The 25169-nt window shown below is 37.8% G+C and overlaps 1 protein-coding gene across 1 annotated transcript in view; it reads right to left on the bottom strand.

Moving 5' to 3' along the window:
* Positions 1-528: 528 nt before the first annotated feature.
* The window catches only part of Pitslre (cyclin dependent kinase 11B pitslre), a 45848-nt gene continuing 21207 nt past the window's right edge, over positions 529-25169 (bottom strand). The window contains exons 5-14 of the mRNA XM_071590732.1: positions 14749-15146; positions 12476-12686; positions 10358-10883; positions 9254-9398; positions 6630-6774; positions 4897-5126; positions 4600-4716; positions 3186-3334; positions 2282-2471; positions 529-935 (exon numbers count right to left, since the gene is read on the bottom strand). Of these exons, the coding sequence (XP_071446833.1) occupies positions 834-935; positions 2282-2471; positions 3186-3334; positions 4600-4716; positions 4897-5126; positions 6630-6774; positions 9254-9398; positions 10358-10883; positions 12476-12686; positions 14749-15146 (2213 nt within the window). The 3' untranslated portion in view covers positions 529-833. The remainder of the gene's footprint in view (positions 936-2281; positions 2472-3185; positions 3335-4599; positions 4717-4896; positions 5127-6629; positions 6775-9253; positions 9399-10357; positions 10884-12475; positions 12687-14748; positions 15147-25169) is intronic.

The following is a 25169-nucleotide window of genomic DNA, read 5'->3' as shown; positions in this document are numbered from 1 at the left end:
GTCCCACTTAATATTAGAAATAAAAAGCATTCTGTAGTGACCAGAAACTTAGGAAAAATTCATTTGAGGTGCTTAAGTATCAAATTTCAGAAACCAGAAAGTAAATAACGTAAATTTATAAAAATAAAGTAAAAACTCACAATTGATCTCCCAACAATGACAGAGAGGTGATATTTCAGGGATTTTTACATCTTGTATCCTAATTGACACAAAACATAATATTGATAAAATTTATAAATTATTATTTTGACACTCACTGAATTTTATATGTCTTCTTGTTACTTTGCTTCATCTCTGAATAAATATTAACAAATTAACTGTTACAATGGTAATGGAACTTTCAGGATAGCAAAACAAGTGTTGGATCACTGAGCTCAAATTTTCAACTTAAAAATTACGCAAGGGGAACCTATTCTAAAAAAAGGTGGCCTTTGTTTCAGTGAAGAAAAAATGCAATTCACTAATGTATATTTTTTTATTACAAAAGACTAAGAAAGGAATCAAGGAGTACACTTACCATGGAGATCCATGATCAGTAACAATCACTGAAAACATTGGTAAACCAAAACTTCACCGCACCAACATTGAAATGTTCCAGTGCTCTTCTTAAAAACTGTACTCTATATTTCTCAAATCAATGTCAGGATGCACATTTGCACAGTTCTCATATAAAAATATATCCATACCATCCACACTATTGTGTGACCACTTTGCAATTTAAATTGTCAATCACTGCACTGTGCAGGCTCCAACCACCCCACAAAAAGCTAACGCACTTGAGGGATGACATATTTTGGCTAGACACACACATACTTACACATGAGGATGCGCTTCTAAAACTTGAGGCTGAACCCTGCCCCAATGGCCGCTCGCCCCTTCTCTATGAGGCCCATGTGGAAACCTCCGCCAACAGTCACATCATCATCTGTATCGCCCTGTTTTGAATGAAAATTTATAAAATAGATGGTCATTCAAATTTCAATTATCATTTAGGTAATTCATGAGTCCAATAAAAGAACATCAAATCATGAAGCCTGTATGTACATGCAAAAATAAGAGAAATTATCCACCCTAATCTATTATGAAGCAGTTGAAAGTCATATCCAATTAAGTCACTTGCACTCAACTTCTACTGTGCAATGTTTAAATGGGTGCATGAGTGAAATACTTCATTTTCAACTGCAAGAAAATAAAAGTAATAAATCCATAGGTTGGGTTGATAGGTGAGGGTAGAGCTCGCCTTGTACTTAGCTCTTTGGCAAGTGAAATTCATATTTTAAGAGAGTGTGAGGAGATGAGCATGGGAGAAGGCAGAGGAGAGTGGAGGAAGTGCCATTTGGCCACTTCTTCCAGCAACATCCAGGCAGTCCCTATTTGAACATGATTGAGAGGCAGAAAGCGATACAAAGAGGTTTACCAGATAATGAAAAAATTACACAACTTTGGTTAGGAGTAGGGATGGGTAATTCAGAGAAATAAGTTCATGACAATTCAGGGCACACCTTTGTGAGATTCATTGCATTGCAGAATTAGCACAATAGGTCTGGGATGAGAATTAATCAGGATAAAATGAAGGTAATGAGGAATAAGAAGGCTAAAATGATCATTAAATTTGGGGGGGACAAACTAGAACAGTTCATCCATATAGGCAGTGATTCAGCAGAAGGTAGGCAAAGTAGTGAGGATATTAAAAGAAGAATTGAATCAGGTAAAGGAACTTTAGACAAGAGGCAGGAGTTGGTGACAGTAAAGGAAAGACTGGTGAGAACTTAAATTTTGAGCATAGTTTAACATGGAATGGCAACTTGGAGGTAAGAGGATAGACGTAGATTGGAGGCTTTGAGATGTGGGAGAGGTGAAGAGGGGAGAAAATAAACAGATGGGAAAGAAAACAAAAAATGAAGTTCTATGCAAGGAAGGGGAGGAGAGAATATTATTTTTGGTTAAAATTCAAAGAGGGCACGTCAAGTGGATGGAGCAGGTAATGAGAGAGGCCATGGGATGCTGAAGATGGTGAATAGAGAGTAGGGTGCTAGGAAATCAAAGCATAGGGAGGAAAAGAATAAACATTTTGAGTAGAATTGGAAGGTAGGATGTATGAAAAGCTAAAGACTGAGTTATTTTAACATGCCATAAGGAGTATATTGATATTTTGTGTGGTATTAGTTACGAGTAAAGTAGTGAGTAGAGCCTAGGTCCTAAAAAACCCACACTAACCCATGAAATTACAGCTAATCAACTTTTAAGAGCGAGAGAGAAGACAAAATAAACAGCCACGTACCAACTGCTTATATTCTCGCCCTCCAGATGGGGGTTTGGGGCTGGCTGGTGCTTTCCTGTGCCCCAGCTCACTCTTGGCTGGCCACGTGGGGAACATGGCAGGGTCAATGGGCAGAGGTGCTTCCTTGAAGTACCCATGCTTCAGGGCATCCTCAGCGGTAACCCTCTGTGCCGGATCATACGTGAGGAACCTGGGGAGAAAATTCATTGTGAAATGTATTTCATATCTATATATTCTGAAACCACTAGTGCATGTCAAAGAAAATCAACAGACTACATCAACAGGACCTGACAAACATAAGTGATATAACAATAATACGTACAACATAAGTGATAATTAGAGGTACCATTTTGTATAATAGAAATAACAAAACTTTAATGTACTTGCCCTAAGCATTAAGGTTTTTCAACAGGTAACCCCGATTTGCTAGAATGATTAATACGGCTAACTTTTAAGATGATAACTAAACATTGATTGGGATGAGGTTACAGAAACCATTTGAAGCACACAAAGCAAAGATTTGGTATCTGTATTTATTTACACGTATTTACTTGTTTCGAGTATTAATTGGAACTAATGATCATTACAATGAATTATTCCTATCTGATGTAAATAATGTTCAGTAAAATTCTTCTGATAAAAGGTAGAAAGATTAACTACATTCCAAATCCACTGTCTTCTTCAACCTCAACTTCACTTTCAAAAATATTGAAACATTCAAGCATTTCTTTAAACACACCAATCTTTCAGCCCAAACCCTCAGGTAAGTCTATCATTAGTTTAAGTAGAACAGAATAGCTAATTGATGGTTAGGATATAATATTTAGCCCCTTTTGGCCTTTTTAATAACTTCCAGTGGTTAGATATCTCAATGGACTCCAAAAGAATGAGAAATGCCTCTCACCTATTCATGAGATCCAATCCAAGGTCAGTGAGCATTGTACCAAAGCGAGAACGTATCTGGCTCACAGGGTATTCTGCAAACGTCATCTTTTGAACAGCAGGTAACTTACTGTAGCCCGGCCATATCCTTTCATTTGGGCTGCCCAGATCCTAAAACACACATAAAAGTTATTAAATCCTTCTAAAACAAAATTTATACCATTATATACATCATCCTCAATAATCATTGCATTGAAACAATAGTGTGAAAATTGACTTGTGCTATGCTTTAAATATGATGACAATCAAATATTTTCACCAAATTATGACAATACTCAGGACAGTTTCAGGTTTAATTTTGTGGAATACCCTCATCATGACAATATCCATAGATTCAGGTTCATAGTTAGGGTTTCGTGCAATATAATGGAGAAAAACAACTGTGTGTATATAGTATAGGGGACAATGAAATTTCTGTGAAAAACCAATAATCAATCAAATTCAAACATGTGCCCTAGGTGCAGGAAGTCCATCCAAGTCTATTGGCTGCCACACCAACCGAATCCTCAAAAATGCATTGTATTTATCTCTTATATTTTAAGAATAGCACAAACAAAATTTCAAGAACATTAAAAATTTGAAAAAGGAAAATATCTTGAATTTTTAAAGGTGGGTTTGAACAGCAATACTGGGCCATTTACTAATTACATGTTAGCACATTTCTAGGTATCACCACAGATTTGTGATTTTACTCTTAATTAACCTTGTTTATTTATTTCACCTTAGTTCGAAAACAGCACTTTTTGGCCTTTACATCGGACTATTAACAATGATAGCAATGGACACGATTACAAACACCCAAGCCCTAAGTGGAGGAAAACCCACTCAGGCGGGGATCGTACCCATGACCCTTGGATTAGCAAACGAGGACGTTAACCCACCGCCACCAGGGCCGGCCAATCCGTGCAATTTAACCAACACTATGGCAAAAAAGATTTGTTAGCGATTCTTATGGAATCATTCTCACTGCTCAAGAAGGTGACTCATGTATAGCATCACACCCTTATTAACATTTTCATTTGATTTTTTTCTATTTTGTTGATTAGGGACTACCCTAATGATCATGCCTTCATAAATGCTGTATTTATGCTTAGTGCTACCCATCAGGGATCCGGGGTATACAAAAATCTAGCCAAAAAGCATTCCCTGGTACGTCTCATCCATTATCTATTACCTGAATTAATATTTCTCAAAGTTAAATGCATTGAGTACTAACTTTTGACAAGTTTACCATATCATACCTTCGTATCTATACACCACTAAACAAATGACAGAGTTTAAAAAGATGGACCAAATAACGGAATTGTTTGGCATTCATTTGGTATATTTGTCATTCATTTGACAATGGCATATACCTTAGCATGAGATGAACATACCTTAAATACTTTATTGAGCTGGTCCACTTCAGATTTCCCAGGGAAAAGTGGTTCCATTGACAGGAACTCTCCAAATATACACCCTACAGACCACATGTCTACAGGTGTTGAGTATTCCTGTAGAAGAAAAACCAAGTCTTCATCAACTCTTTAATTTTACTGATGCCTGCTGTGCACATCTGAAGCTATGCATGAGTAAACATATGCTTGAGAGAGCACATTGCACAAAAATCACAGGATTGCAGATTTTTCTTTGAGAAAGTGACCAATAATCAGATGAAATTCAAAACATCTTGCCTTGGTGCACAGAAGTAGTTCTGGAGATCGATACCATAGCGTCACAACTATGGGGGTGTAGGGCTTGAGAGGCGATCCATATTCTCTCGCCAGGCCAAAGTCTCCCACTTTCAAAATGCCTTTATGGCTTAGAAGTAAGTTTGACGTTTTCAAGTCCCTGTGGAGAATCCAGTTGTCATGGAGATGCGCAACCGCTCTAAGAAGCTGCTGCATAAGGCACTTGACCTCACCTGCAAATCAAAAATAATGATAATAATAATTCATCATTCATAGTGGTCAGCTAAATGCCAATTGAGAACTTGCCACATTTGAAGAGTATTTAAAACTTTATTTCATGATATGGGTTACTGTGACAAAAGAAAAGTTCTGCACCTCTGGTTTAATGTGAACAATAAGAGATTCTGAACCAGAAATAATGTTTCCCAGGAAAAATGCAAACATTATAGTGAAATCTTGCTTGATGAACGCCTCACAAAATGAGTCATTAGCATAATGAGCAAAACATGTTTTTAAAAAATGACTCTCTTAACAAGCAAAGTTTCACACAACAAATGACTAGGTGAGGGGGTTTCCCAAATTGATTGCCTGCCAGCTGCTTCAGTTGGCACTCAGCACTTGTTCTGCTAGCACCTAAGGGTCGCTAGTGATAACACATTTTTTCCAAACTTCTGTTCAGACATTACTTGTAATTTTTTGTGAAAAGTTTAATAATATTTTATGCATATTTTAATATGCATATGTCCCCCAAAGAAAAAGTCACAAGAAAAAAGCCCTAAGTGAACAAAAATAACCCTGGAATAGATCAGCAATTTGCACTGTCCTCAAGAACAAGGACAAAATTAAGGGGATAGATGGTTCAAAGGGAGTGAAAATGATATCAGCACAGCGGTAACCTATTCTCAATCACGTTGAAAGAATGCTTCTCATAGTGATAAATGAAAAACAATTGAAATGCAATACTGTTAATTGGAACATCATTTGTGAGAAGAAAGAAGTGATTTTTGTTGACCTCACAAAAAAGATTCCAGGATCATCAATGACTGAACAAGTATTTAGGGTACAAAAAAATAATGAGTCATGACTTCATCATATTTCAAGAAATCAAGAAAAAATTAATAAAGGCAAAAGGTAAACAATTTTGTGAAAATGCACTTCATGAAAATTCCCCTGTAGACCCTGCAAATGAATAATATCATATATCTAGTTCTGAAAACTGAAATAAGAGAGTATTGATATCTTGCCGTGGTTAGCGTACTGGCTTCCCACCAAAAGGGCCCTAGCTCGAATACTGGAGATGGCAGGTCTTTTTCAGTGGTATCCCAATCCCTACTTGAGGTTCTCCATGGAGAGCACTTTGAGTGAGTACGCTATCTGTCAAATGGGAAGCTAAACTTTAGACCCCTTGGCACCTTTCATTAAGAATAGGCTAATTTTGATGCCAGGTTTCTCTCCACCCTTTCTCCATTCCCATCCATCTCTAATGGTGCAAATGGCCTTAGCTGTTTCCTTCCCTAAAACTACTTCTACTATAGTAGATTTATACCTTGAGAGGCATTTATTCTATGATCCCAGAATACTTTAAAAGCTGATCTACCAATCAGGAAGTTAGTCAATATTTGTAAAGTTAATAAGGATTGAGTTCTTATCAAATAAGAGCAAAGGCCATGGGCCACATTCAAGGACAATCTGAGCAGTGTACAGAGACAGAAGAAGTCAATAAAAAAGCAGCAAACCTGGAATGAAAACTTGCTTCCTTTGCTTCATTGTTTCCATCAGTGACTTGAGGTCATGCTCCACATAGTCCATCACAATAAATATTTTGTCCATGTTGCTTCCAACTACAATCTCTCTCACTGTAACAATGTTTGGATGTTGTGCCTGAAAATCAGAAATGATAAAGATATATTACATATTAATAAATATATCAGTGAAATAAGCAGAGACATGAATCTTCCAATGCAGTGAGGCAAAAGTCATGTCCGACTTCATTAGTGCCATGGACAAGTGGATCCAAGGAGGTTCGTGGGAGTTAATACCTAGGATACTGATCAATTCTACTAAATCAAGAGCATTATTGCTAATACAGAGACATCAAGACAAGATGATTACTAACCTAAAAAGCTAAAAAGATTTCCATCTTCAAACTTGTAATTTTAGGTTTATCTTTAAGTTTTCGCAACGAGAAAGAGATTAGAAAGAAAGTAGAGAATACATAAAACCCCCTCTGTGTAAACTGAGTACTGGTAGGAGTTAAAAAGCAAATTACTCCTCTTACAATTATGAGCTTTCATCATTTTCCGTAATTCAGTTCACAATATCTTGAAGTGAATAAGCAGGCATTCTAACAAAAATGGGCAACTCGAATGAATTTACACGGTTAGTGTAAACATGAGCACGGTCCAGGGTAGAGTAAGAGGGAAGTGGACCAGAGTATGAGGAGACGAGTGAGGCAGGCAAAGCCCATTTCTGTGTGAACAACTTTCAAGTGTCTTCCACAAATATTAAGTTCTTACATGATGCTTAAGAGCACGAAAGACATCTGACTTAGAATCACAGTAAATACTTGTACCCCAGAACTAAGGTTTTTCACTTTGCTCCCAGTCTAATGTTAAAACCGGTGGAAATGGGAACCAAACTGACCTATTTCTACATGTGCATATGATCAGAGTTTGTAAATGAAATCAGGGCATAACATATCAGACTCACTGTAATGCATTTATAAATCAGAGAGGAAAAGGAAAAAGCTTTAAATTTTGCGCGGTACAACCTAGTTTTCAACTCCTTACATCATCTCCCTGAGGATGGCATAGAATAGAATGGAACAGAATAGAATCCACATGTCCAGTCAAGTGCTTTAGCCAGTTAAGCTATCAAGGTGCCCTCTTAGAGAAGATATTATAAATCAAATTTATTGCAACACAAAGCCATTGTGAGGAGGGGGGGAGGGACCCAGTGGAATCTAAAAGTTAATTTTGACATAATTTCTCATAAATTCATTTCTGATTTGAGAGCACAACATTTCATACCTAAAATTTAAATAAAATTCACTGCACTCTCTAAATTAATAAAAAGCTGACTTGAAATAGTTCAAGTGAGCTATAAAATGTACACGATGCTGGTAATGAACTTTTTAGTAGTCAAGAACATTTATAGTTTTATTCCCTTGTCATTAAACACTGATAATTTTTAGTTATCTAAATGAAATTATTGTATAAAAGTATGTACTATGCATGCTCATACAATATATGCACCCTTTGTTTGTTTTTGAGTACCAAAATAAAAGAAAAATTCAAAAATGCCCCTTGATTGTTCTCAGCACAGTTCTCTGGCTTGACAACCATCTTCCCAAACAACCACTTATTACAGACACTGAATAATGCTCCATATGAACAAATGTTAATTGAACCTTCATTATCCAAAGAAACTGGGGGAGATTCTGACACAGTAACTTTAACAGCGTCATCCACTTATGTGCATTACAATGTAAAAATGTCATGGAGTAAAGATCATTCAAAAAATCTTATAGTGTGTATGAGTATACCTTACTGGCAGGTACATAGCTTAACTGGCAGAGCGCTTGGCCAAAATACAGAGGGATCTTGGTCAAGGTGAATGAGTTTGTACACTTAGAAATTGTTGTACTGTAATGAACCTCCATTGGATAATGAACTGTCAACATGAGTGTGACCAGTCACAATGTGATAGTCCGATCTTGGTCAATGAAGGAAACCCTCCAAAAATTATGAGTGAGAAAACAAATTTTGAAATGTAAGGACACCCTGCTCTCTGATCTTGAAAGTGAAGAAGTGTCTGCAAAGGGGAGGAGAGGGTTTATGATGCGAAGATGTTAACTGATTGGATTAACCGGTGCTTGAATGAGCCCAAAACGTTAGTGAAAAATATTCTGATTAAAGATCAAATATTTTGATCTTTTGGCCAGAAAGGTTGGCGTTTTATTGCAAATTGAATATTTCTGCTCTAATGATATGCGATTGATCAACTTCAGAAAAAGATCCAAATTATTTTTTCCAGGGTGAGGAGGGACACAGACAATCACAAAAATACCAAATGGAAAGAACAGATGTCATCATTGATTGAAGGATATGAAATAACTTTTTAAATAATTCCCGGAATTTTATCAGATGGTACATCAGATATTTTTCCATTGTATACATTTAAATACATGCACTGTATTGACTTTTAATCTATGAATTTTAAAGCTAGTAACGAATTTGCCAAATTTTGTACAAATGCATACCTAATTATTGATATTGCACATGTAAATAGTTGCACATAAAAATAAAGGCCAAGGAAAAATGGCTATAAAAATATTAATACAAATGAGAAAATATTTCACCTTCAGAAGGGTATTGATTTCACGTAATGATGTAATTGGAAACCCCTCCTTTTCTTTCTCCATCTTCAGTCTCTTCAGGGCCACAATTTCTTCAGTCCTCTTGTCTCTAGCTCGATAGACAATGCCATACGTTCCCTCTTCAATCCTAAAAGTAAATCAGCCAAGTCTTCTTAAATAGCATAAACATGGACAGAAATATATAATAATAATATCCTTGGTGAACTTGTCAATTAACAATTAAGTTAAGTTCCACATTAGATTGATTGTTTTGATCTGATTGCAAATCATTTCAAATAAAAATAAGTGAATATATTTTCTGAATTACAAGTGAATGAGAGCTCTAAACTCTACAGAAGTTTCAACATCCCATTTAGGAACTTTTCAATTCACATAATTTGAGTGAAAAGTTGGTTTTGCCATCGAATATAACCCCTTTGAGCTTAAGGCTGACGAGCAGGTCATTGAAATAATTGTGCGGTGCTAGCAGACAATACCAAAGGGTACTTGGAAGCTGAGGAATGTATAATAAAAAAAGATATTTTAATATTGCTATTTTGGTTAATGAAGAGACCTTTATCAAGATGAGAAAATTGTATTGAGAGTTGTTCTAGAGGAAGTAAAAGCAAAGCGAATGTCTGTAGTCCAGTTGTTAACTGCAGACAGTGGGCACAGAAGGAACTCTTCCTCACACCAAGCCTTGAAACTGGTGAAAGATCCAAAACATAAATCTGCCAAAAATTTGGAAAATGAAATTCAATTTTTCCATTATCATCACAAACCAGGAAAAATTATCAACCAGGGTCCAGAAAAGGATGTTTCATCCAGAATGGCAAAGTCTTTAGATGACAGATATGCATACTTGCATGTATTCTAGTTGCCAAGGAAGGATATGATATGCACCCTTAATTAATAGATAAATAACTCAAAAGGGGTTAGGAAAAATGAGAATGGAATTCTGAGAGCACAAAGTTGGGTTAACAAGAGACTTGGCCCCATACATTTCGCATGAACTGGTTTCCACTACACTGCATTTTCCTCCTGAAACACACCACATATTTATGTCCAAAGGTTAAAAAATACGCAGATATTCCAATGGAAACGAACCTGTTCAGGCACTGGAACTCCTCCACATTTCGGCAACCTTGGATGGCCGGGAGATAAGGTGGCAGTACCACTTGCTCCTCTCCTGCCTCCTCCTCTTCCTCAGCAGTGGCTGTGGTCCCCCCCATTTGCTCCCCGGTCCCCTCCTCGTCACCCTCCTCCCCATCCTCATCACCCTCCTCCCGGAGCACCACATCTGACTTGGGGGAGTCATCGTTGACGTAAGGGATGCCATCCCGGTCCACCTCTTCCCTCTGCTCCTTGACCACCCCCTCCTCCAGCGCCCGCCTCCGACGCCTCCTCCCGGTGGCATCCAGGTCACCCCCTCCCTCATCCTCTGCTCCCTCCACCATCACCGCCCTCCTCTTTCTTGATGATGATGATGGCATCCCGATGTTCATGAAGTCCTCACTGGCATTGTTGCCCATGCCCAAGAACCCCCTCCTCCTCTCTGCATCTGCCCTCATCATCAGCTTTGAGTTAGGGGATGACAGACGATCATTGTCCTTGTGGCGAGAATCGTCTGTATCTGTGAGTAGGATGAAATCACAACTATTTAAGTCCTCAGGTTTACGGTGAGAAAGGGCAGAATTAAATTAAAAACAAAGGAGCTAAACTGTGTCAAACAGAATGGAACTAATTTCAACCCGTTGTTTCATTGTGGGGTTCCAGAGCAGTGGGGCCCTCAACAGCATCTCCTGCCCAAAACAAGATTTTTCATACTACGGACTTCCTTCACATGGCTGGTTTGCCGCACTCTCTAATTGATCACTAATTCCTTTCACCTCCAAAACTAACAACTCTTTGTTTCACTTTCATTAATCATTCCAAGTTTGGGTATGATTTTGTAGCATACATACTGTGATAAAATGAAAAATCATAAATCAACCAACTCCAATGAAAAAAAATCTTCAGAAACACTTGGCAAAAGTCGCAAATACTTTGAAAGTTTGGTGAAATAACAGTGCAATGCAGAAATTTCTTAAGTCTAAAAATCATTTGCTTTGACGGCATATTAGCAGTTGACTTCATTAAAAGCTACTGAGCTGCTGCTGAAAAGATGGCATCTCCTGCAGTTCTTTGAAATAACACTGCAATTTCCAAGCGCGATTTTAATACCCACAAATATGGTTTCATTGCAATGCAACATGATCAGGTGATAATACTTAGAACAATGAAAAACAATAAAATTACAGGACGTTTCAATTTCATTTCACCAAACTTTCTAAGAATAAAAGATGCCAACTAAGACATGCCGAAGACTATTTCTTATATCATTAATTACCAGAGAGTTAATGCACACGAAGCTCTCCCTGCCTACATAAAAATCTTTCCAGAAATAACATGATGTGGACCATGGGTGAAGACCATTTTTCTGAGGTGAGGGTTCAACTCTCCTTCATCTTGTTGTATACACTTATCTAAATGGAATGTTAATTGAAATGTGGCCATATACATATCCATGAGCTTGAAGTAATCCATAATTTGGCAATGCACCAATTTTTAAATTTTAAAATACACGACATACTTCTCCTCTTTATATGTAATGTACAGACATATACATATTTCTACACTGCATGTCTACACATCATCGTTCATATTTAAGCACTTTCTCCCAGAGAAAGGCATTCTATAAGCAATACTTTTTGAAAAAGTATTTTCAAAAATCCTGTTCCCTCTTGGTCTCAAGGAAATGCCAGATTTATGAGATTCTCCGTATTTTGAAATTCTAATGCAGTTAAGTTGTGAAAACTGAGACGACAGTTGTAAAACTGAGAATCGCCCACCTGTGCATTATAATCGGAATTAGTGCAACTGTAAAACATTTGTGGATGGTTTTGGTGAATGAATTCCACTGTCTACCGTACTAGCTTCATCATTATTTGTTCAATATTGAGAACACTCTTTCTCAAAACACAGATTGAATGGACTTTGTAAACGATAACAAGTTATTGTACAGTGATCAGAAACTGGGAAATATTAAATCCTCGAGATCACTCAGTCCCCCCTGCTCACATCAAAATTAAACCACAACAAGATTCTTGCATCCCACAGGCTTGCATGCACGCTTTGCCTGTGGGATGCAATGACCACACAAGGCATTGACCTGGACTGACTGACCTGCGTCCTCGTCTGTGTCTGTGCTGCTCTCGCTCTCCCCATCACTGGACTCCTCCTCGTCCTCCTCACTGCCCAACTCCCCTGACCCCTGCCCCCCTGCACCCTGCTGGCCTCCTCCCCAACCCCCATCCTCCGCCTCTCCACCCCTCTTCATCCCCCCTCCACCACCATCCACCATCATCTTCCCATCTTCCTCCTCTTCATCGTCGTCCTCCTCCTCTGTCACCAGATTCACGGCCTCTTGCTCCTTCATGTGCTTCGAAGCTGGACGTGGAAGGGAGAAAATAGGGCACATGTATATAAGCATGACTACTTCCTCATGATTTATGATAGAACCGTCAACAGTAAGTACGTAAAACCCCAAGGAAGGGATCCATTGGGGATAATCCTTGCCATCTATCTTTCGGGCCATGGGTTCGACTCCTGCCCTAGCAAAGGTTCTAGTCTCAATATGCCACACCATTTTCTTGTACTGAGTTTATCGTCCTAATTGGGATAACCTTAAATGCTCAAGCTCCAGAGCTTACTGAAGTTAAATAAGTTTACTGAGTTCAACTTATACCCATTCAATAAATATAACAAATTCAATCGCAGAGACTCTTTAAACTTGATCTATTTGGGTTCCATCCCAGAAAAATTTATATCAGAGTTTCCCAAAAGTGTGGCACATCACCACACAAACATCATCATATGAGTCAAGAAAACAAATGATACATGAAAAAATAAACTAAACATAAAGATTAAGGCATTTATTTATAGCCCATATTAACTCTGCATAAAAAAATTAGTTGCATAAGATTTGGCTCACCATGAGCTTCGAGTGGTGTCATTATATTCATTGGTCAGGCAAGACTGGAATGATTTAGCTTTAACTGGTAAACTATATCACAGGTGGCCCACACGTTTAGTTCCCTTTCCCTGAGACGTGCGTGATTTCCTATAAAGATTTATTGCCCAGAAAATTATTAACTCCTTGGGTTACGTCAAGGGAGCTAAAAGTCATCCAGTATTGAACTCCAACCCTCAAGCCCTAAAGTCAAACTGAATCCTTCAACATACTATTATGCCGCACCCCTGATAAACTGAGCATCAAATGCTATTTTAATGCACCCGGAACCAGTGTATACACTAGTTTAATTCAAGTAGCTTTGCTCAGACAATATTTCCCTTTGAATGCTTTTTATTTTTTAAAAATTCACGTGGTTGTATGTGCCAGGGGAAATAATGTACTATCAAAACATTGCCATCATTGGTTTCAGTATCAGCTATCAAACCATATAATCAGGGAAGTTGTACCACTCGACTAATTGTGCAACATTGTCTAGACACAGTGACGGCATTGCATGGGAGGGGTACGTAAGTTATAATGAGAAAAGGAATCACCTCAGCTCCAAGTCAAAATGAATATGAATACTCACTAGGAAGGGACATAATTCTGAAGGGAAAAACTGAAGCTTTTCTTATTAAACTTTCTTTTACATTATTGTATAAAAGTAGGTATATGGTAAATTATACTAGTTCAGGTTTCAACTCGTTATTGAAGCAACACTGAAATTAAAAACCCATACTTCTGTCACCATATATTTCCTTGAATATTCTTTTCCAGAAGATACTGTAACTTGGTAAACAGGCACAATAAGTGAACTATGAGGGAGATAATCTTCATTATTCAACCCTTAGGCAAAACCAAGATGGGATATAAAGTTGACAAGAAAAGAGAGAGTGTGGACACGTTTTCTAGATTCCAAATCCAAAATCTTTCTTCATTTTCCAAACGAAAATGCCACCCTTTTTTTTTCTAAACTTCTCCTGTGCACTGGGAATTTGATAAGGCACTTTTCATTCATATATATTTCTCTGCATGCCATGTGTCATCACACTACTACAGTCATTCCTGCCACTTCTCCCTATTTTTTTCCCCAAGGTTTGTAAATGTACAATGGACCATGCACAAAATGAACCAGTCTCAAAAAAATAAAAGGACTATTGCTCTAATCAGGAATTCTCAAATCATTTATTATACTCCTCACTTTTTTCTTAAAATTCAACCCAATTACCTGATTTTCTCGATTTGAGTGACCTGAAACTTTGCAACCCTCCACCCAATGTTTGGACTTGTACCGGATGAGCCACACTGAAATGAAAAGGCAAAACTCACATGGGATATCTAAGGTTAACCACTCTCCCTCGCTCTTCTCACTCCCCTCCTCTTCATCATCCTCCTCGCTCTCCTCCTCCTCCCCTTCGCTCTCCTCTTCACTTTCCTCCTCAACCTCCTCCTCCTCCTCACTCCCCTCCGCCCCCTTGCTCCCCTCCCCCTTGTCGTTGTCCACCTCCTCACTCTCTTCCTCTTCATCATCCTCTTCCTCGTCGTACAGTTCGTCGTCGCTCTCCTCCTCCTGAGAGTCGTGGCCCAACTTCTCGCCCCTCCCGCCCTCCTCCCCCAAACCCTCCACTCCTCCACTCCCCTCACCACCCTCGAGGCCCTTGCCATCCCCCGATTGGCCCCCCACCCTTGGGTCGCCACCCTTCATCTTCTCCCAGCCCCGCTCTCCCTGACGAGCCATCTCCCGCAAGACCCTCTCCTGGGCCTGCTGCTCCAGATGGCGCCGCTCACGCCTTGCCTCCAACTCACGGCGCCACACTTCCTTCTGGCGAACCATCTCTCGGTCTAAAAATAAATTCAAAAGTTTCCGGCTTGACTTTGTCATGGAAATAAACTTTTTAAGGATATGAGGCTTAATAACTTAACGGAAATTGAATGTATCCATAATGTCAGAGGGAAAATAATATTTTTCCAAGGAATTTTTTATTCAGTCGAATGAATTAAACAGTGATACCGGATGAGGATGCACATTTTGTGAAATGCAATGCACCAAATAAAAAATTCAATTAAAAAATACATTGTTTTTTTGGGTGTTATGGATTTGTGGAAATATTTAAGTATCCATAGTCCAAAATAAAGTTCAGAAGTGAAATTTCCACATTTGTCACCGGTATATGTGTGTGTGCATATATACATATATGTACATATATATATATATATGTATATATATATATATATATATACATATATATATATATATACATATATATACATATATATATATATATATATATATACACATACATACATATATATATATATATATATATATATACATACATATATATACATACATATATATATATACATATACATACATATATATATACATATATATACATATATATATACATATATATACATACATATACATATATATACATATATATATACATATATATACATACATATACATATATATACATATATATACACATATATATATACATATATATATATATATATATATATATATATATATATATATATATATATATATATATACACATATATAAATATATACATATATATATATATGTTATATATATATTATAGATAAATACATGTAAACTCATACATACATATACACACATATATAGATAATATACATACACACACACAAACACACCCAAAGCTTAAGGGGTAGGGGGTTATTAACACCTTAAGGGGATGGAAAAATAAGAGTAAATGTGGAGGGCAGGTGAACGGGTAGGGGGAATGATCCTTATATCCTTATGTTCTTCATCTTAAAGCATGGAATCTCTCAATCTGATCTACATACAACAACACAGAGAGGTTGGACATCTGCAGAGTCAAAATGAATGCACTCACCCATGATTATGTGCAGAGGTTCATATCTGAAGGGGTGAGCAATAAATAATCCCATGCTTCAGAAGGCCCAAGGACCACCACACCCCTGCAAAATGTGGGGAGGGCAATGCAATGGGGTCACAACTGAACAGTGGGGTAAAATGAACTCGTTGGTTCTTTGCCATAAAAACAAAAACAAAGTCTCCAGCCCAAAGGCTGGACAGATTGAGATACTTTTTTCGCTTTCACCATTCTCCTTCACGATGGGAACATAATTAGGGATCTCAATTACAATTGGTCAAAAAACAAATTATAATCTGAAATCTTCACAGCCAACACATCACATTCAAGTGAACTTTCATGATAAATAATACAATATACATTATGACATAATCAAAGAAGGTATACACTACTTCATGTGAGGACTAGAGAACAATAAGTTTGATTTTGCACACAGCTGAAGTGGTTTTCAGGATCATCAAAAAAAGTGTGGAGAGCATGGAAAATGATTAATTAAGGGATGATCAGTTTGGGTTAAGGGAGGGGGTAGGCACGCGTGATGCCATTGCAGTAATGAGATCACTAATTGAGAGGAATATAGAATACAATCAGGACATATTTGCCTGTTTTTTAGATTTCAAAAAGGCATTTTATAGGAGTGAAATGGGAAAACCAATTAATATATTATAGAAATAGATTGGAAGGATAGGAGACTAATCCACAACATATACGTGGAGGAAATGATGAAATAGGAATGGGAAGCTGGGAATAGGAATGAAAGTCAGCAGATAATTCATAAAATCAGTTAGGTGTGCTGACGATCAAGATTTAGTTCTCAGTCAACTAAGAGATTGCAAGCATTGCTGAGTGAATTAGAAATTCAGTGCAGTAGATATGGGATGACAGTTGATATAAATAAAACAAAGGTTATACAGTTTTCCAGAAATAGAAAGGCTACACTTAAAATTAAAATAGGAGGGCAAAAACTAGAGCAGGTGGAACAGTTTATGTATCTCAGAAGCGTTTTGTACTGAAATCGTCAAAGTAAACAGTGCAGAGACATGGTCATTGTGGCATGTTAATAGGCATAGATTGGAGGTGTTTTAAATTTGGGCATGAAGAAGGTGAAATGTACAGAAAGGAAAACAAATGAGGAGGTGCTAGGTATAGTGGGGGAGTTGAGGAGATTGTTGGAGAAATTTTAAGGAGACAGAACAAATGGATGCAGAGCATCCATTTGTTTTTATTTTTTGGCAGTGGGATGAAGACTGTGACATAGGGGAAAATATTAGGAACACAAGGAAAGGGCAGGAATATGATAGAGATGTTGGACGGAATGAAGGGTGAGAGAAGTACACAGAGTTGGAGAGAGACTATGTGGTAGAGCAGGATGTTGGCTTATGTTTTGTTAGGAGAAATAAGAGAAACATTTGGTAGTTGTGTCCATTCAAAACTTACCTTTAACCGGTAGATTACCTATAATAATAATAACATAATCAAATAAATATGCGCTATGATATAGGATGTTGGGAGAAATCCAAAGTCAAGAAAAATGAATACCAAGTATTTTGGCTGGAGATGGAATTTCAACGACTGCGACATAAAGGGGAGAATGTTGGGTGTGGATGAGACGGGAGGAGAGGAGAGTAGACATGCTGGAAGGGTCGAAGGAAGGCAGGAAGTATGCAGAATTGAAGAAGGATCTGTTGTGGGATGTCAGACTGAATGAGGCTCAGGAATATAGTGACAGTTACTCTGTCTCCAGGCAAGCCCTGCCCTAAATAATGGGCTCAATGGCAGATGGAATTTTGAACACTGCGACATATGTAGGTTAGGCAAATGAAAAAGAAGAAGAGATATTACTCTGTAATGAAACCTAGGTCGTAATAAAAATATTCTACATGGAAAAGCACAGTGTCTCCTTTCATCATGAAGGATTTCCACCATGTGGTGCCTGAAACTGTGTAATTTATGTGGGTAGCTGATGTTTGTGAAAATCCCTTCCTGGAAAAAAATCTCTGTGGCCAACTAAGTGATGTCTCTTGGTTAAATGGACCCTTAATGCCACTTGCACTAACTACCGCTAACCTACTTCACTTTCCACTCCATCTATGAACCCTTCCCTTTCTCCCTTCCTCATCTCAATCTTCCTTAATCTCTGAATCTGTCCATGTAATCATGCCTTACCATGAACATTCTATGAGTGGTCAGTGTTAACCATTATTTATGAAATCATAGCTATTTAAAAATTTTCTCAGGGAAATTGAATTTATTCACAGCTAACAATGTTTTTTCTTCCATTATAAGCAATATAGAAACATGGTAGTCCAATAGTTGGGCATTGGACTACTGACCAGAGGGTCTGGGTTTGATTCTAGGGCATGCCTTTCTGGGCACTCTCAGCTTCACCCAAACTTGATGATTTTTTGGCTACCACAGAACTTCCCTAGAAACAAGAGGTGACATAGGGATAGGAACTAGTCTCCCATCATATCCTGATTTGTGAGTTTCACATCCTATCGGGCTTAGTATTGGGTAAACTCTACAATCACCCATCAAAAAAAAAACCTCTGCGTTAATTACAACTGTTATGGTTATGCAATTTGATAGAAAAATTTTCCATTAGACATTTGCATTCCACTTCATACATGAAAGATAATACTGCATCACACAGAAAAGACTAACGCAATAGGAAGTAATGATACCCATATTGAAAATTCTAATTGATGGAAGGTGGAGAGGTAGGATACCACACAGCCCCATTCATCAAAGCATCTGTAATTTCTTTTACAAGTCTGCATAAAACAATCCTAAGCATAATATAAAGCAATCAGAATCACATTATTAATCACAGTGGTCCACACTTAGGTTTGACAACTGAAGAGAACTCAACTCCATCCAAGCCTCATTGAATGCATGAATTCATATATTAACAGGGTGATTTAGGAAGACCAGTTACTTTTCCTGTACCATAATTTGGTTTTCCATGAAGTTCTGTCAACTAGGACTGATTTTATTTAGTGTTCACACCCACAAATCAACCCCAAACTCTCCGGTCAGTTATTGACCTGGCTAGCCACCTTATAAAGATCAAACATGAATACTCTTTGTTGGGAGAAATTGGTGAAAAGATGGAATTTAATGAAAATGTTAAGAAATCACACAAATACGTAATTTTAATGTGTTTCACACACTGCAGAGCAGTAACTTGAGTGCAGAAGTGTGCATGTGTTGGGCACTATGATCTCTTTAATTTAACATTGTATGTTAATATAATTCCTAAATATTTTCATCAAATAACAATTTATTCACCATTTTCTGTTCACTAAGAGTATCAGCTCAAAGTATTCCTCATACTTCCTTTCACTTTAATGGTCATAGAAACATTCTCTGACTTATCCATTACTAAAAAAGAAAGAAAGACTCGTACTTTTCCACAGATTTTATTATACGGTACAACGCGTTTCACCGACTTGCGGCATTATCAGGTACCTGATGATGCCGCAAGTCAGTGAAACGCGTTGTACCGTATAATAAAATCTGTGGAAAAGTACGAGTCTTTCTTTCTTTTTTAGTAATGGATATTAAATACTTCCACGAAGTGAAGCCTGAAACAATAGAGTATATTCTCTGACTTGTTTTAAGAAACAGTTCAGGTAGACAGCCCCTGAAAGGCAAAATGGAAATGGTATAAAATGCATTAGCTGGTATAATCAATGGAGGGACATAGGAAACTACAACTCATATAAGCAAAAAAAACTCCATAAATTATGATATACCCCTAGAAAACCTTTTCATCTTTTCCTCATTGCCAGTTTACTTTCCCAAAATATAGAGAATATTTTATCACAGAATAAATTCATAATAAGTAGGCACTGAAGGTAATATCACAGCAAAAATACTGACGAGGCCAGAGCATTAGTTCCATTATATGTTTGTGGAACTTTGAATGTCTCTTCTCTGATCTTTTAATTTTCCTTAATTTTGTAGCATCAATATTTAACCATTTCTATATCGATGCCCCTATTCAAAAAACTTCACATAATATGGAAGCAATGAAGCAAGCAAAGCACTGCAATTCACCTCAAAGCTTAATGAATTATGCATGCAATTCTTTCCCAAACTAAGTTTCAGCTCTCTATCAGGGATAGTTTGCTTTGTTTGTCAAGCACTTGACTGTTGATCATAGGAACTTGGGTTATGATACAGCTGGTACCTCTGGAAACCACACTCAGATATACATGGCCTGACGATAAAGTATCCAATGTTGAATTTTACTGTGCACAGCAGTGATGCCAGGATGACACCACTGCACACAGTGAAAGGAGTTGGATTAACACATGCTTGCATTTTTTCTCTTCCTCCTATTGAGCCAGTCGCTACCTGGTGGCCGGCTCAAGTGAGGGCCTGTACTCACTTGTACATGTTCATCACTTTTCATTTTCTTACAGTATGACTGAATGAGTCAAGGAAAGATACTGCATCAAATTTGGTCAAAAGCTTGGTGATTCACAAAAGCAAGACAATCTGTATGATTCAGCAGGTGCTTGGAGATGATGTGCTATGGGGGAAACACACATTAATGAATAGTTTGAGCAATTCAAAAATGGTTGCACATTAGACGAGAGTGACCAGCATTCAGGGAGGCCACAAACCACTTGTACAGCTGTTGCTGTAAGGTGTGAAATCTGGTGATGGGATCTTGCCGCTTGAGTAATTACCAAAGAGGTTGGGATAAGTAAAGATTCTGCACATGCAATTTTGCATGAAGATTTGAACGTCTGCAGAGTAGCTGTGAAATTTGCACCCATGCTGCTGTTAATGGAACAGATAGAACTCCATCTTGAGGTTGCCCAGGACCTGCTGGACTTATCCAACACTGATTCCAAGTTTCTGAACACTATGGTATCTAGAGATGAGCCATTGGTGTACATGTACAACTCGGAAACAAAAGCATGGTCATTGCAATGGCAGCATCCCGAGTCCCCACAGGCAGAAAAAGCATGATATGTGAGAAGCAAAATTAAGGCTATGCTGCATTCTTTGATATGCAAGGATTTGTGCATCATGAATATGCACCAGATGGACTGGCTCCTTTGCTTAAAAACAACATGCCTGTGATTTCAACCCTCACGTTCTACACTTCGAAAGGTGCCAGGCTGAAAATCTCCAAAAACTGCCGTAGAAATAATCCCAAAGAGGAAAAAAAGAAAGGAATGACATTGTGTTTAACTTGTACTCCTCTCTCCTCAGGGTGGCAAAACACATGAGTCTCAGTTCAGAGGAACCCAAATCCTGTGGCCTGCTTCTGCCCGCCTCCTCTCCTTCCTTTGTTCCAAACAACCAAATCGGCTGATAAGGAAGTTGTTATTCTTCTCCTTACACCCTCAACCTATTCCTCTCCCAATTATTGACCCACCCCTACAGCCCATAAATGTACACACACATGTATCTGCTAATATATATCTATGTATATATATGAATTTATATATATATATATATATATATATATATATATATATATATATATATATATTGATGAATAGTTTGAGCAATTCAAAAATGGTTGCACATTCTTGATTCTGAAGACGACAGCTGTGCTGTCGAAACGTCAAATAACATATTGTGAGTGTCCTTTCTATGTGTCTCCATATTCTACAAATCTACATCCGTGTTTTTATATATTTGTGCGTTGCCGAAGAGCATTCCATTTCGAAGATATATATATATATATATACATATACATATATATATATATATATATATATATATATATATATATATATATATGTATATATATATATATATAATGTAATTTCTTTGCCTATTAATACTGTACAGCAGTGAAAACTTGAATTAACGTGTATTTCATATGTTGAATAAGTTTCATTTTGACATAATTCTTCATGGAAAAAATTCCACTAAGTCACTCCCGAAAGACTATATATATAAGAAATAGCCTGTTTGTTCTTACTCGCACACGGAGTAGACTTGGGGCCCATTTGAAATTTTTATCCTAATTAGGTGGAAACTGTTTCAATCATGTTGACTTATTGTTTTTATCTTTGGTAATGAAATCTCATCAATCTAAACACTGATTTTGCATTATTTTGTTAATTTCCTGACAAGAAGCAAAAAAAGTAGAGTTCACATCGTGGTTTGTTCTTTGAGATGATATGAGGTGTTCTTAATTTTTATTGTTTTGGCATTTTTATTTTATTCTAAGAGACCTTCATCATCAGACTGACATTATATTATATTTAATATATTTTCCCAATTGTTAAAAGTCACAAACACAGATGCAGGTGTGCCATGAGTTTCACCCAACTCATCTTTGCTCTCTTTAGGTGTTAGGCCTATTAAATCATCACAGGTCATCTGCCGTGGTGCATCATTGGCCCATGGGGGCCCCTTCTCCGCTATGTATTTCTTTCCTCTTCATTTCTACATACCAATCACCTTCTTCCACACAGTCCGTCCTTTAGAAACTCTGCCATCCTTTGCTTGACCCTTCCAGCACCTCCTTCAAGAAGCACTTCCTTTGTAGCACATATCCAAGCCAATTTCTTTTCCTTTTTTGATTGTTTTCGGAGAACTTCTCTCTTCTACACCCCCAAATTCCTCACCCGGTCTGTCCATTTTACATCCAGCATTCTTCTCCCCAACCAACCAACATTCTTCTCCATCTTAAATGCCTCCAGCCTTCTCTGGTCCTTTTTTAATGCAGTTCATGTTTGAATTCCAAATAACATAACACTAAATTACGTTTAACTTGTCTCTTTCTCAGCCCAATACCATTCAGTTACATAATACTTTTCTTTTCTGCTAAACATTTCCTTAATCATCAGTATCCTCATTTTAAATCCTTTTCAATTCTTCAAATTTTTATTACCTCCGCACTCAGATATTTATACCCCTCCACTTATTCCATCCTTTCTCCTTCCATTCAAATATTTATTTCCTCATCTCCACCAGCATTCATCACTTAAATTTTGCTCCAATTTATCATCAAAATGCACTCCTTCTCCATGCCATTCAGGTGTTGCAACATCCAAATTAACTGTTTTTCTTACACAGAAAAAGAGGATCATGTCATCGACAAACCTGGTGCACACAGTCCTTCCTCCAACTGACACTCCATCTATATCTTCTCTCCAGCATGTTCTATGTTTTCCACAAAAAAGCTGAAGAGGTTGGGGGAGAGACAGCACCCCTGCCTAACTTCCCTCCCAATATCCATTCTCTTTTTACCAATTCTGAGACACACTTCCTGGTTTTAGTACAAATTTCCAATCAAAGTTGGGATCAGGTTGGTGCCTTGGCTTCCAACCCACAGGGCCTGGGTTCAACTCCTGGAAATGGCCGATATTATTCAGTCATATCCTGATCTCTATGAATAAGGTGCTTTGTGGAGAGCACTTTGAGTGAGAACGCTGTCTGTCGGATGGGATGTTAAGCTGTGGACCCCATGGCGCCCTTCGTTAAGAGTAGGCTAATGCCAACACCGGGGTTTGGACTCCACCCTTCCTCCTTTCCCATCCATCTCTAATGGCACAAATTACCTCAGCTGTCAGTAGCCTCCCCTAAATCTACCACTAATACTCCAAGCAGTCTTTTATCTCTCCAGTTCACATCTCTTTCTTTTAGGATTTCAATTACTTTTTTCCGTCGTACACAGTCAAAAGCCTTAATCATATCAACAAAACTCTTTAAAGCTTTTTAAACATGGCATGAAACTCATTTTTTCCAGCTTTTCACAAAAACAAAAATTTGTTGCATCTATGAAAATAAACTACGAGATGGATATAGTTGAAATTTTAGTGTCAGTCTAGTGGAACATGAGGCTTACTACAAGCAAACCTTTTCTGATACTACAAGCCCCATCTCTTGGATTGTCTAAGAAATTATTAAAAAACCCACTTCTTACACATCTACCATTAATACGGTTTAATCTAACATACTACCTTGATCAAAAAGTTCCCGGAATTTATTCAGAAAATTAAAAATACAAGTTTATTCATCTAAATCTATATTGTCCCCTTCAAAGTAATCCCCATCGACTGCAACACACTTATGCCAGCGCTTGATCCAATCCTCGAAACATTTTTTATATTCGGTTTTCGGTATGTCCATCAGTGCTTCCTGCGATTTTTCCATTACTTCCTCTCGGCTGCTAAAACGCGTTCCCCGTAATGGTTTTTTAACTCGATTGAACAGAAAGAAGTCACAGGGAGCCAAATCAGGTGAATTCGGTGGCTGTTGGATGGTATTTGTTGCATTTTTCGTCAAAAAATTACGAATAATGATAGCACTGTGCGACGGTGCGTTATCATGGTGCAAAATCCACGAGTTTTCTGCCCACATTTCTGGTCTCTTTCGGCGAATTGCTTCACGCAAACGTCTCATAACGCCCAAATAATACTCTTTGTTTACTGTCTGGCCTTCTGGCAAAAATTCATGATGCACTACACCGTTGTAATCCATGAAAACCGTCAGCATTGCCTTCTTTTTTGACTGAAAACGACGTGGTTTTTTTGGTCTCGGCTCATTTGGTGAACGCCATTCACTTGCCTGATGTCTGGATTGCGTGTCGTACTCATAAACCCACGTCTCGTCTCCAGTAATGATCCTTTTGATGAATGTGGGATCGGATTCAGCCTCACAAATCATGTCTTTTGCGACGTCAACACGGTCTCTTTTTTGCATGAAATTGAGGTCTTTTGGCACTTGACAACTTTGCTGCTACACGACGGAAACCCCAATCATTAACCACAATGTCTTGGGCGGATCCATAGGCAATGTTCAAGTCCTCCGCTATTTCTCTGATGGTTAATTTGCGGTTATTGACCAACATTTCTTTTACTTTATCAATTTTTTCACCGACTTTCGATGTCGATGGTCTGCCACTGCGTTCATCATCTTCGATTGACTCACGACCACTTCTGAACCGCTCGTGCCACTGGTAAACGACCGTTTTTTTTAGACAATCGTTGCTGA

The sequence above is a fragment of the Hetaerina americana genome, unplaced genomic scaffold (genome assembly GCF_022747635.1).
Source record: "Hetaerina americana unplaced genomic scaffold, ioHetAmer1.1.p SCAF_4, whole genome shotgun sequence".
NCBI classification, from domain to species: Eukaryota; Metazoa; Arthropoda; class Insecta; order Odonata; family Calopterygidae; genus Hetaerina; species Hetaerina americana.
This window is presented reverse-complemented; position numbering and strand designations above follow the sequence as displayed.